Source organism: Mustela nigripes, chromosome 13 (genome assembly GCF_022355385.1).
Source record: "Mustela nigripes isolate SB6536 chromosome 13, MUSNIG.SB6536, whole genome shotgun sequence".
In the NCBI taxonomy this organism is placed as follows: domain Eukaryota; kingdom Metazoa; phylum Chordata; class Mammalia; order Carnivora; family Mustelidae; genus Mustela; species Mustela nigripes.
In genome coordinates, this window is record NC_081569.1 from 124716677 (window position 1) to 124730494 (window position 13818).

Below are 13818 nucleotides of genomic sequence, written 5' to 3' on the forward strand. Positions count from 1 at the left end.
TTACCTTTGTTTCCCTTGCCTTTGGAGACGTGTCTAGCAAGAAGTTGCTGCAGCTAAGGTCAAAGAGGTTGCTGTCTGTATTCTTCTCTAGGATTTTGATGGATTCCTGTCTCACATTTAGGTCTTTCATACATTTTGAGTCTATTTTTGTATGTGGTGTCAGGAAATGGTCCAGTTTCATTCTTCTGGATGTGGTTGTCCAATTTTCCCAACACCATTTGTTGAAGAAACTGTCTTTTTTTCCATTGGTTATTCTTTCCTGCTCTGTCAAAGATTAGTTGATTAAGGGTCCATTTCTGGGCTGTTCCACTGATCTGTGTGTCTGTTTTTGTGCCAGTACCATACTGTCTTGATGATTACAGCTTTGTAATAGAGCTGGAAGTTTGGAATTACGATGTCATCAGCTTTGGTTTTCTTTTTCAACATTCCTTTGGCTATTCAGGGTCTTTCTGGTTCCATACAAATTTTAGAATTATTTGTTCCAGCTCTGTGAAAAAAGTTGATGGTATTTTGATAGGGATTGCATGGAATGTATAGATTGTTCTAGGTAGCACAGACATTTTCACAATATTTGTTCTTCCAATCAATGAACATATAGAACGTTTTTCCATTTCTTTGTGTCTTCCTCAATTTTTTTCACGAGTGTTCTATAGTTTTCTGAGTACAGATCCTTTGCCTCTTTGGTTACATTTATTTCTAGGTGTCTTATGGTTTGGGTTACAATTGTAAATGAGATCGACTCCCTAATTTCTTTCTTCTGTCTTGTTGGTGTATAGAAATGCAACTGATTTTGTTGCATTGATTTTATATCCTCCACTTTGATGAATTCCTGTATGAGTTCTACCACCATTTCTTTTTTTTGTTTGTTTGCATCAGTAAAGACATTAGGAAGCTCATAGGTATTAGCAGTTCTCCCTGTGGTGTCAAATGAGAGCCTGATTTTTATACATGGCTTTTGTTTGGCAGCAGCCCAACTCATAGTAAAAGTAATTTGGAGGTAGCAAGTGGAAGAGATAGTAATTAAAATTATGCTGGATTTTTGGTTTTGGTTTTATTTTTATCAAGTCAGTAAAATGGAATTCTTTATGATAGTTAATTTTGTTCTGAAGATAATTAGTTTTTGCCTATTTTTTACTGGAGAAATTTGCCAGCTCCCCCCCATTCCCTTCATTGTTTCCAGTATCAGCCACATCAGTCGTAAGTGTCATGGGAAAGATCTAACTACTGCTTTTTCAACATGGATTACAGCTAAACTATTTTCTTTCTCTAGGTTAAATAGTAGGAGTGCTAAAGATGTGTTTTGACCTTTTGTCATTTCTTTATTTTGTAAGCAAACAGTATTTTTTAATACAGATTTAGTATTTTTAAATCACTTCTTACCCCACAGGACACATCTGTTTTCACATCAAAATATTATGAAATATTATATTCCAAGGCTTTTTAATACATGTAAACTTTATATAATAAAAATGTATCATTCTAGTAGTAGTAGTAATAACAGCTGTCATCTACTGGACATTAATTACTTGTGAGGCACAATTTTAACATCTGTATTTTCCCAACAACCCTGTCAGGTAGGATTTAGTATTTTCTTAATGTCATAAGTGGGAAAGCTGAGTTGCCAATAAATTGAACAACTTGCCCAGAGTCACTTAACTAATAAGCGGCAGGTACAGATTTGAAACCAAGGCAGTCAGATTCCAGTTTGTAGGCTCTTGTTACTATTCCCTTAGCTGTATATATCATGAACAGCTTCCATGTGAATAAACAGGCATCACTAGCGTTGTCTTGATAGCTGCCGGGGATTCCATTTTAGGGGCGTGATAGTTAATATAACCAATCTCCCATTTGCGTTGTTCCTGATTTTTCTACGATACAAACATTGCTGTGATAAACCTACCGCTATCTACTCTTCTCATGCCCATCTTGTTCTTTCCTTAGATTACATTCCTGAGAATAGAATTTTTGGATCGCATTGTTTGAGTCTTTTACACAAATTTTCAAATTGTCCTTCAGGAAGATTTTTTGAGCCCTTCCATCAGAGTGTTAACTTCCTGATGTCACAAGTAATGATTCATAGTAAATTTTTGTCCCTTTGACACAGAGATAATTGTATTTATTGTTTTATAAGGTTCAACTTTCTTTCCTAAATAGTTACTGACATTTATATTTCTTAATTGGCGAATTATGTGTTTTTATCCTGTTTTATTTTATTTAATTTTTTTGGTGAGGGTGTATCTTTTTGTAAGTTTTTTGTTTTTTGTTTTTTAATTTGAGAGAAAGCAAAACACAAATGGGGAGAGGGTGGGAGAGGACTGAGGGAGAAGCCGATTCCCTGCTGAGCGGAAAGCTTGCCTTGGCGCTCCACCCCAGGATTCTGGGATCATGACTGGAGCCAAAGGCAGACGCTTAACCAACTGAGCCACCCACGCACCCCAGGTGTATCATTTTTATTAAGAATACACTGTCGTATTACATAAAGGATACCAAGTTTTTGTCATATATGATCGGATATTTTCCTCCAGAAATTTCACATACAGATAAGTTGATTTTTTACATGTGAAAGTCTTGAATAATATAATAAAGAGGTTTTAATAAAAAGAGGCTCTGAGGGGTGCCTAGGTGGCTCAGTGGGTTGGGCTGCTGCCTTCAGCTCAGGTCATGATCTCAGGATCCTGGGATCGAGTCCCGCATCGGGCTCTCTGCTCAGCAGGGAGCCTGCTTCCTCCTCTCTCTCTCTCTCTCTCTCTCTGCCTGCCTCTCTGTCTACTTGTAATCTCTCTCTCTGTCAAATAAATAAATAAAATCTTTTTAAAAAATTAAAAAAAGAGGCTCAGAAAAAATATGACCTAATCTTTGAAAAAACAATTCAAGATGCCTTTCAGTTATTGACAAATGATAGAAAATTAAGAGCTTACAAATAGGAAAGTCAATAAGGGATTATTTCTAAAAACTGTGTTTGTTAGTCCTTGAGTTCAGTCCAAGAAATGCTTTATTTTCACGTGAACTAGAGACCATTTTTGCTTTTCATCTGTAAAAGTATCTTTATTAAGACATTTTTCTTTATAAATGACTTCATAGAAAAAAAATCTTATTTCCAGAAATTTGACCTGCACTCCACTACTGCCGCCAAAGATGGATTTTTAGAACGGATTATAATCATGGGAGATGATTCTCTACCAACCGAGAGATATTTTGTAATAGTCTTTTGATAGTTTTTAATGGCTGTCAAAGAGAAGATGGAGTCTCTCGAAATTAATTTAATTAAAAATTTTCCCTCCAGATTTAAAGAAATTTCATTTAAATTGTATGCTAAGTCTAATGCTTCAGAACTGTCGAGGACTTTGTATGATTTTAAATAACCTCATTTACAAAGGAATTTATTCTAAAAAAAAATTATGTTCAGTGAAGACAAAGACTTGCCCCACCCCTGCCCTGTCCATTTCTTTTTTGGCTTCATAGAGGAAAATGAGAAATACTATTTTGGGGACAAGATTCCCAACAGAAGGGAATCCTTTGGCAGCAAGAATAAACAGCTTTGGCAGAAAAGCACCCTCCAAAGGAAAAGAACTTTGGCTTGTTCAGACTAGGGAGTGGTGATGAGCCCCAAGACAAAAAGGATGTCCCTGGTACAGGGGCTGGGTCAGTACCAGGCTGTCTGGGTGGAAACTCTACTGTTACAAAAGCTCCTTAGAGCAGCTTCATAAAACACTGATGTTTTGAGATGCACGGCTTCTCCAGTCGTCTGGGGAGGATCAGTCACGTTCCAAGGAAGTGATTCTGTTTTACTCAGACCCACATTGTTCCCTTTGGCTTCTGATACAATACTGGTAGAAGTAGTAGTAATGATAATAAGTAAAATACAAATCCTACAAACCTAGGTTATTGACCCTTTTCCCTTCATTTTCCAGAAAATAAATCCCACATCTCCAAAAGTGGATTAATGATTAATTTGAAGGAAAGTCTCATCTGTCATTTTAAAATGCTTTGAAATCCTTTTGTGGTTGCTGTACACACAGAAAACACTTTTTTACCCATTATATTTCTGGGGTGAGTATGGATCTGTGTGTATGCATGCTCACATATTTAGCTTACATTTTCAAGGTGATGTTTTCAGCAGAGGAAGTTGCTCGTTGTTTGAATAAATACACTTGGGAAGATGAGTAACGAGCCAGCCATCCCATTTACCTGTAATTCCACTTGCAGTTGTGTGTGGCTTTGCTGATCTGGTTTGGTTGGATATGATATTCATGAAGGTCTAGTGAGGCGGTTAGAAAACTCAACTACTTGACTCAACCACTGAGCATCTGTTTCCTTTGATGCCAGGTTGCTGGCGGTAGACATAGTGGGTGGAATGGTTTCAGAGATCTCCATACGCTTTCTTCCAGGGACAGAGAAAATAGAACTGCCCCAGTGCAAAGTCTCCTTTCTCACTTATTCAATCAACACATTTTTACGGAGTATCTACTATATGCCACACAGGTTTGTTTTCTGTGCCATTCCTTCGTCACAATCCACTCCTTGCCAAAGTCTTCAATTTCCCCTCCCTTTGCACAATTCCAGCGAACACACAGGGCCATTTTGCTACCTAAAAGGTTTGGATCTTTCCCACATGGAAAATCAAGTCCTGTATCCCTTCCCTTGAAGTCCCTGCTAAGGTGGTGTTTTATTTATAATATCCCCTTTCCTTCCACAAAAAATAAATAAACCCCAAGACGGGAAAGTATTTTAGAGAAAAAAGAAGAGACTGTGGGTGTTTTCTCGTATTACTGCATACTTATAAATGTTATAATGGCTGGGTATTATTCTATTGTATACCTTAGTTGGTTAACATTTAGTCAAAACAGGGTTCACAATTTGGATTTATTTCCTTAGGGTAAAATACAAAGTTATTGTTTACACATGTTTGTAAAACCCTTAATACAAATTGCTAAACCACTTATAGAGAGTTTATAGAAACTTACAGTCCATTTAAAGTTCTGTTTACTGTTCATATAATGGTATCCTTAACCTCACTGAAGATGAAAAGTTTTTAAAATCTTCACTGATTGTTTTTAATTTACATTTTTTATTGCTAGTGAGATTGGACATTTTTTCACATGCTTATTACTCAGTTTTTGTTTCCCTCCCCTGAGCTGTCTGTATATGTCCTTTGTCTAAATTTCTATTAAAGTTTTTGTAGCCTTCTTATTCACTTGTATGGACTTACTTCATCTTAAGGGTATTAATATTTTGTCTTTAGTATTTCTTGATCACCTTTGGGCAAAAACCCCTCCAATCACATTATCTGTGATCACTTAGAACAGGTAATGTGTTTTGTTCAATGAGATGAGATCATCTTTTTATCATTTTATGTAGGAGGTGGAATTCAATGTCTAAAAATTAATACACACTTTAGAGCATAGTAAGGACAGCATTTTTTCTAGAAACTTCTATCAAGGGGAGAATGTATAAGAGTTAAACTATGAGGGGCCTTAGTCTTATCGATAGGCCCATTTGTATTCTTACTGCATTTGACGTGTGGCCCCTGTGCTGTGCTTATTACAAAATTATGAAATCTGTGCCCAGACTAGCATCTTGACACAGGTAATGAGCTTCTTTGGAATTTACTGGATTCCAGATAAAGTTCTAGTCATTCTTCATTCCCATACCTGTTTCCCATACATCTAAGAGGCCCTGAATAGCAGCCCTCATATGTTCTCCTTTTTCTTTTAGACAGTTCTTCCTCAGTCCAGGAAGATGAAGAGGTAGAGATGGAGGCCATCAGCTGGCAGGCCAGTAGTCCAGCCATGAACGGATATCCTGCCTCTCCAGTAACCTCTGCTCGTTTCCCCAGCTGGGTCACTTTTGATGACAATGAGGTCAGCTGCCCTTTGCCACCAGTCACCTCTCCCCTGAAGCCAAACCCACCACCTATTGCATCTGTGACCCCAGATGTACCTCATCACTCAGCTGGGTCATTTAAGAAGAGGGAACGTCCCAAGAGCACTTTGATGAACTTTTCCAAAGTTCAGAAACTGGACATTTCATCCTTAAACCAACCGCCTTCCATAACGGAGGCTCCGCCTTGGAGGGCAACCAATCCTTTCCTGAATGAGACTCTGCAGGATGTCCAACCCTCCCCTATCAACCCTTTCACTGCTTTCTTTGAGGAGCAGGAGAGACGCTCCCAAAACAATTCCGTTTCCAGTGCCACAGGCAAGAGCCAAAGGGATTCTCTCATTGCCGTCCACCAGGATGCCATCTGTTTTGATGACTCAAGCAAAACCCAGTCCCACTCTGATGCTGTTGAAAAACTCAAGCAACTCCAGATTGATGACCCTGATCGTTCAGGCAGCGCGACGCTACCAGATGATGACCCCATAGCCTGGGTTGAACTAGATGACCCCCCACCTGGTTCAGCACTGTCCCGGCCCAGAGATGGGTGGCCAATGATGCTAAGGATCCCTGAGAAGAAAAACATCATGTCGTCTAGGCACTGGGGACCCATCTACATCAAACTAACAGACAGTGGTTACCTGCAGCTGTATTATGAGCAGGGTCTAGAAAAACCATTCCGTGAGTTCAAGCTGGAGATCTGCCATGAAATTTCGGAACCCCGGCTCCAAAACTATGATGAGAATGGCAGGATCCACAGCTTACGAATAGACCGTGTCATCTACAAGGAGAAGAAGAAATACCAACCCAAACCTGCTGTGGCCCACACAGCAGAGAGGGAACAAGTGATTAAGCTGGGCACCACCGATTACGACGACTTCCTGAGTTTCATCCGTGCCGTTCAGGACCGGCTCATGAATCTGCCGGTGTTGTCAATGGACTTGAGCACAGTTGGCTTGAACTACCTGGAGGAGGAGATTACTGTGGATGTCAAGGATGAATTCTCTGGCATTGTGAGCAAAGGAGACAACCAGATTCTCCAGCACCATGTCTTGACGCGGATCCACATTCTGAGTTTCCTCTCTGGCCTGGCAGAGTGCCGCCTGGGTCTCAACGATGTCCTTGTCAAAGGGAACGAGATAGTTTCCCGGCAAGACATCATGCCCACCACCACCACCAAGTGGATCAAGCTCCATCAGTGCTGTTTTCATGGGTGTGTGGATGAGGACGTATTCAGCAGCTCACGGGTTATTCTGTTCAACCCTTTGGATGCCTGCCGCTTTGAGCTCATGCGGTTCAGGACAGTATTTGCAGAGAAGACCTTGCCTTTCACACTCAGGACGGCAGCAAGCATCAATGGGGCGGAGGTGGAGGTGCAGAGCTGGCTCAGGATGTCAGCCGGCTTCTCCTCTAACCGAGACCCTCTCACTCAGGTTCCCTGTGAGAATGTGATGGTTCGCTACCCCGTGCCCAGTGAATGGGTGAAAAACTTCCGCAGGGAAAGCGTCCTGGGGGAAAAGTCTTTAAAAGCCAAAGTGAACCGGGGGGCGAGTTTTGGCTCAGCCAGTATGTCTGGCTCTGAGCCTGTGATGAGAGTAACTCTGGGAACTGCCAAGTACGAACATGCCTTCAACTCCATTGTGTGGAGGATAAACCGACTGCCTGACAAAAACTCAGGTAGGTAGAGGTTTCTCTTCTGTGAAAGCTGCCACGTGGGTTACAGGAGAGCTGACCCCAGCTCTCTGACCCTAGAGTTCCACATTCTGTCTCCCTATGAAGGCCTGGCTTTTGTTGTGTGACAGAAATATGGTAATGGAGAAGTGGGACCAGAGAAGCAAAAACACTTGAGCAAAAAGTAAGTAACAAACATGAATGGCCCAGTTTACTCCATTTTTCTCCTTTATTACCTACTTCTAGAAAACTCTGTGTTCTTCTTGTCAGCTGAGCTGCTAAGCAGATTGCAGGGCAACTTATGAATTTGTATGCTTTTTCCGACTCATTTAAGTATTCTCTGTGGTTCCGGAAGCTGTCTATCTCCAGATCCTAGAAAGCCTCTGGTTTTGAAGAGGTAGCTTTCCCGCTGTGCCTTGAGTGTAGGAAGAGGGATCAGCTTATGGCCAGTCATAAATGCAGTATGGGTGAGGAGTCAGACTCATGATGCCAGTCCCCTTGTGCGAGACCCGTGTCAGTCATTACATCTCCAACTCAGAGTTGGGATTTTGAGGAGGGAGAAAAGGAGAAATGGCCTCTGATCAGACTGAAGGTCAGCCAGGACCAGAAGGTCCAAAAGGAAATTCTATCAGATACAAAGGAAAGGAAGGCGTGTTTGATTTACACAAAGAAAGCAAGCTTACCAGCCCTCACTGCCTTGCTCACAGCTCTCAGGGAGGCTTTTGTGCTTGAGTGAGCACGGAAGGTGACGACTTTCCTTAGGGGTCCAGGGAATTTAGCGAAATGACAAAACTAGAGAGCAATCCAACAGGCTTTAATAGTCTTATTTCTAAGAGGAAGTCTGCATGACCCCAATGACAGGCCATAAGCCCACAATCGAATGGTCCTTTCAACCACTTCTTGTTTATTGTAAACTTCGCCCATTTGTTAACAAAAGTAGATATGCTAGCCAGGCAAAAAGGATGAGGTTGGGAAGAACTCTACCCTTCTGCAGATAGCCTTCTTCCATTCTCACTATTAAACCCTGAGAAGGGTTTAGAGTCTCCATTTCCTGCTCTGAGTGTGGAATGGCTGTGTCATCCTACCCAAACTGGGACGTGACGTGCCTGTAAGAAGCAGGACGATCGGGTCACCTCCCCAAGCTGGCCAGGCCCTGCACACACACCGGGGCATTCTGTGTCAGACACTGTAGCCCAGTGCGAAATGAAGAGACAATTGGACCTCTGTGCTGGAGGCCGGACTTGCCAAACACCCCCACCCCCACCCTGGTTTCCAAACTGACAGGATTTTTTTTTAAAAAAACAAAGTCTCCCTCTCTGGGCCTGCTTATACATTTCTCCTGACATCAGCACTGTATTCTCCTGGTGATAGCACTGTGATTTCTACCTCAGCCACGGGACCTGTCTGAAAGGAAAAGCCCTGAATTCTCCTTCGGCACAGAAGCCCTTGAGAAGAGAAGTGAGGTGGAAGGCGGGGGAGTGATCGTTGAACCTGCTGGAGACTTGACCTCCAAAAGACAAGGCCTCAGGTTTATGTTTATCGGAATGTTTGGCCCTTCAAGTTTGTTAAGCGTGGATTCAGATAATTTCGTTATGAAATTACTGAGTCTTCAAGCTGGAAGGGACCTTGGCGATAACTCAGTCAAACCTCTTCACTCTATAGATGAGAAAATTAGGGACCAGGAGCAACACGACTTATCTGAAGTCACAAAGCCACATCCAGGGGTCTTTTCTTAATACCCAGCTGCCTCTTGTAGAGGACACAGTAGGCACAAATGTGAAAGTATTTCTTCTAAGAGAAGAGGTTTGCGGTTTTCTCAGTGGGCGCACATCTATCTCGTTTGTTTCAAAGTTCTTGCTCTCGAATATTTAACAGTTACTGTATGAGAGGGTTTTGGTGATAAGCAGCAAAGACAACAACAACAACAACAAAAAAGATTGTTGGAGGGTAGCTTGGAGAACTGAAGGAAAGCTTGGAACAGTTGAGCCAGCAGGCTTAGAAAGGATGGCTCTCGAAAGCAGAACTGAGAGATGTCTCCTCAGGCTGCAGCCGTTGGGGTCAGTCATCACAAGCCATTTTCTGTCCTTGCGTCACTTGGCTCAGGAGTCAAGGGGAGGGTAGCACATTTTGACTGACGCGACATGCAGTGCTAGGGAAGATTATTTCTCAAAGCAAAGGTGAGGGGGGGAAGGATTGTGACCAGAAGAAGGGGTGGGGGTGGGGAGAGTGGTTGCAGGACAGGGGACAAGGGAAAATATAGGTCTTCAGCAAACACTTGACTTAATGCTTCCCAGGAGGTTAGTGTTCAGTAGGCTCAAGGCCAAGGAAATGCAGATGATGTATTGCAAATGTATTTCCTGATTACTGGAACCTTTATTTGTGAAAGATTTTTGAAATACAGGACAGTCTAAGTCTACCCTTAAGCTATTCCCCCATCACTGCTTTTGCTATTATATCATGGTTACACGTTATTTTATTTTATTAAAGATTTTATTTATTTTTCAGAGAGAGAGAGAAAAAGAGAGCATAAGCAGGGAGAGTGGTAGCCAGAGGAAGAAGCAGACTCCCTGCTGAACAGGGCACCTGATGGGGGGGGCTCGATCCCAGACCCTGGGACACCTGACCTGAGCTGAAGGCAGGCCTTTAGCCGACTCAGCCACCTAGGCATCCTGGTTATACATTTTTAGTAACGACCCCCACCCACACACCCAAAAAAGGGCTTCTTCTTCTACTCTTGGCCAATGGTATATTTCTGGATAGGTCCCAGAAATTGGTAAGACTCTTTTCTGGAAACCTGAGAGATATAGGATCTGAATTGCAGTCGGACAGTGGGTTCTTAGCGTTGCCAGCACTCGCTGTGACCAGCTCCTGCTCTCCCCATCTGGTGTGCCCTCCGTTAGTTGCCATCCTTTTTCTGAGCTCATCTTGGACTTCAGTCAGCCTTGGATGGTATATTTTACAGGTGATTTTTTTCATAATTCTCATACCTCCATTTAGCAGAGAAGGAGACCAGAACCTCTGCATGCTTACTCCTGCCTGCCGCCGGCAGGGCTGTCAGACCGGAGGCAGCCCGGGACCGCGGGTCAGCACCCCTGACTTGCTGCAGCCACAGTGGGCTTCTCCCAGTCCTGCTACCAAATGGTTCACAAGCTGCCGTTGGAGTCCAACATGGTTTAAACTGGCAGGTCCAGCCCCGCCTTATGCATGTTTGGCCGCCCCTGCCTTCCCACCGGGCTCTTAAGGACCCCTTTCACCCTGATCCCAAGACTTAGAGCTTTTCTAAGTCTTAGAATGTGGCAGAACAAGGCCTACTGCTTGCCCAGGTCATCCACCAGGAAACAAAATATGCTGTCTTGCATAGGTAGCTTTCTTTGCTGGAACTCCAGTTCTCTAATATTAGATCGAGAGAAAACAATTTCAATAGAATTTACCTTTTATGGAAAATAGAAATCTGAATTTTAATGTTAAATTTTCTCAACTTCATCAAGGAAGATGACAAAATGCGTGGGCTCGCATAGTTCATTACCATAAATTAGACGACACTAGCTCTCAGAATTGCATTCTCCTACCTGTCCACCAGCCCTACACATCCATTGGTTGGTGCTGGGAATCATGGGAGAATGCCGCATTCAGAGAGTTTGCTGTGAATGTACTTTGGAGGGGTGGGCGGAGAGACCAGCTTTGTGGAAAGTAATGATTCCTCATTATTCCAACACTGTGCACATAAGGACAGTTAGATAAAAACAACAAAAACCTGTTGTCCAGGTTGCCATTGATTAAAAGTAAGAAACTCCTCAATGTAATTTGTAGTGATCTAAATCCATAGCAATACACAATAATTCCGCATCAGATCTGAGTTTTATTCCTAGTGCTGCATTTTAGTAGCTTTGTCACCTCAGGCGATTTACTTAAACCTTGCAAAGAAATCTTACTTTCCTCATTTACAGAATAGGGTTATTAATACCTAGCTCATTAAGAAAGAAATTAGATAATGCCTTTAAGTGTTTAGGACAATCTCTGGCCTGTAATAAATGTAGCCGATAGCTATGTAATTACAACTGTAATTGTAATTATAATTAAAAAATAAACACACGGATTCATTTTTAGATAATGTAATTTTTACTATTATGTGTATCCAATTTAAAATTTCTTTCTTAGAAACCAGTGCAAATTTCTCAGTTTTCCAGAATTTTACTTTTTAGAAATAACCACTGAACTATGTTATTTGTCAAGCAGAGCAAAACATGTACTTCACTCCGTAATGTTTTCCTTAGAGAGAGTGTGTATGTCCTCACTTGCTGAGATTAGAAAGTCCTGCCCAGATCAATAAAGAAAATTGCAATTGTTTATTTGGGGAAACTCCTTTAACTAAGGGCTGTTGGTATTACATAATGAAGCCAAAGCCATGTCACATTGTTTATCCATGGCAAGTTGCTGTACGGAGGTTCCTACAGCTCACTTCTCCACTCACGTCACCCTGCAAACTGGTCTTGGGGTTGGGGACTCTTTGGGGACTCTGTGGGGGGCTGTGACTCAGAGTGGTTGAAACACCTCCGGGCTAGAGTGCTTGGATTCAGTCCTCAGTCCACCACTTTCCAGCTTTGACCTTGGCTCATTCACTTTCCCTCCCAAAGCTTTTGTGGCCTCATCTGTAGAACGTAAAGACTGTGATCTCAAGGGATTGTTGCAAAGATGCAGGGAGAGGGTGTGCAGGCAGCATTTGAGACACTAGAGTGCTCAGCAAACCGTGCTTTCAGAGGTTATAGCCACAGACTGATCTGTCTCTTCACGCACATATCTAAGAACAGCCCTCAAATGGAAAACATTAAGTTTTCCATCCAAGTGCAGTAGAACTAGCCATAGATGTATAGAATTAAAGAACAGCCAGGGACTCTGCCTGGCGTTGTCTAGCCCACCCTTTACCACCCATCTCCCATTTCCCCATTTCCCAAGTCAGGATTTGAGGCGAGGGGAGAACAAACGACTTGGGGGCAGGATCTCTACCACATAGGAGGAGAGCTGGGGCTCACACGCAGGGTTCTGTTAGTCTGCATCCTATCCAGTGCATCACGTCCATCCTTCATGTGTCTGTGCTGTTTCTAAAGGCTTTGTCATTTACAGATGCCATTACCCACACCAACGTGCCAAAGCATTTTTGTAAAAAGACGAAATGCTGTTGAGAAAATTCTTCTTTCAAAGGGAATTGATTCTTTGGCTCCGTGTGGCTGTCATTGATGTTTTATTCGTTGCTAAGTGCTGCTCCCTTTTATTCCTTTCTGCCATTCTATGGATCTAGGCCTTTATTTCTGGTATTCGTGCTGTGTTCCCATATCACCCTGACTTCAGCAGGCAGAGTGACCCGTTTTTCAGGCTGTGGGTTTTATTGCTAGGATAAAGGCCACTGTAATCAGATAGTTCTAGCAAAGGGTCTGAGGCACAGGCACTGTGATTTCCGCGGAAGGAAATGCTCAGCCCTGGACCCCCGGAAAGACTGCCCGGTGTGGAGCTGGGAGGCGGTCTTCAGGCCTTTTTTGTGGTTGAGGTGCCTCTATGGGCCTCTCCTTCCATGGCTCTCCAAAGAACCTAATGTCTGGATTCTTTCCCTTTCATAGCTTCTGGTCACCCTCACTGTTTCTTCTGCCACCTTGAACTTGGCTCTGACCGGGAAGTGCCTTCCAGATTTGCCAGTCACGTGAATGTGGAGTTCAGCATGCCCACAACTTCTGCCTCCAAAGCCGCTGTAAGATCCATCTCCGTGGAAGACAAGACTGACGTCAGGAAGTGGGTCAATTATTCCGCACACTACAGCTACAAGGTAGCCTCGGGAGGCATCTGGCTAATGTGTCCAAGACCGTTTGTTTATCCCTCCACCATCCCCCCTCCCCACCCTTCCTTGCCCCATCTTGTTCCTTTTAGCGGTGTCTGCCCTGGATGCCATGTGTTCAGACTCTTACTGCCTTAGAGACAGGTGTGCCATACGCGGCTGTGGGTGAGTCCGCTGTGATTTGAATGATTAATCTCTAGTGAGCAAGAGAAAGGTTGGGAAAAGATAAGAGGTGGGCGGAAGAGGAGAGTATAATGTCTTTCAGTCATCATGAACAACATCAAAAGAGTCATGGGGGCGCACCTGGGTGGCTCAGTGGGCTAAGCGGCTGCCTTCGGCTCAGGTCATGATTCCGGGGTCCTGGGATCAAGCCCCACATCGGGCTCCCTGCTTAGCGGAAAGTCTGCCTGCTGCTCTGCTTACTTGTGCTCTCTCTCTGTCAAATA

General features: G+C 43.0%; 1 protein-coding gene across 3 annotated transcripts in view; it reads left to right on the forward strand.

Annotated features, from left to right (window-relative positions):
- The window catches only part of STON2 (stonin 2), a 149415-nt gene that overhangs the window by 133128 nt on the left and 2469 nt on the right, over positions 1-13818 (forward strand). For all 3 annotated transcript variants that reach the window (XM_059373583.1, XM_059373584.1, XM_059373585.1), the window contains 2 exons: positions 5716-7554; positions 13161-13363. In XM_059373583.1, the coding sequence (XP_059229566.1) occupies positions 5716-7554; positions 13161-13363 (2042 nt within the window). The remainder of the gene's footprint in view (positions 1-5715; positions 7555-13160; positions 13364-13818) is intronic.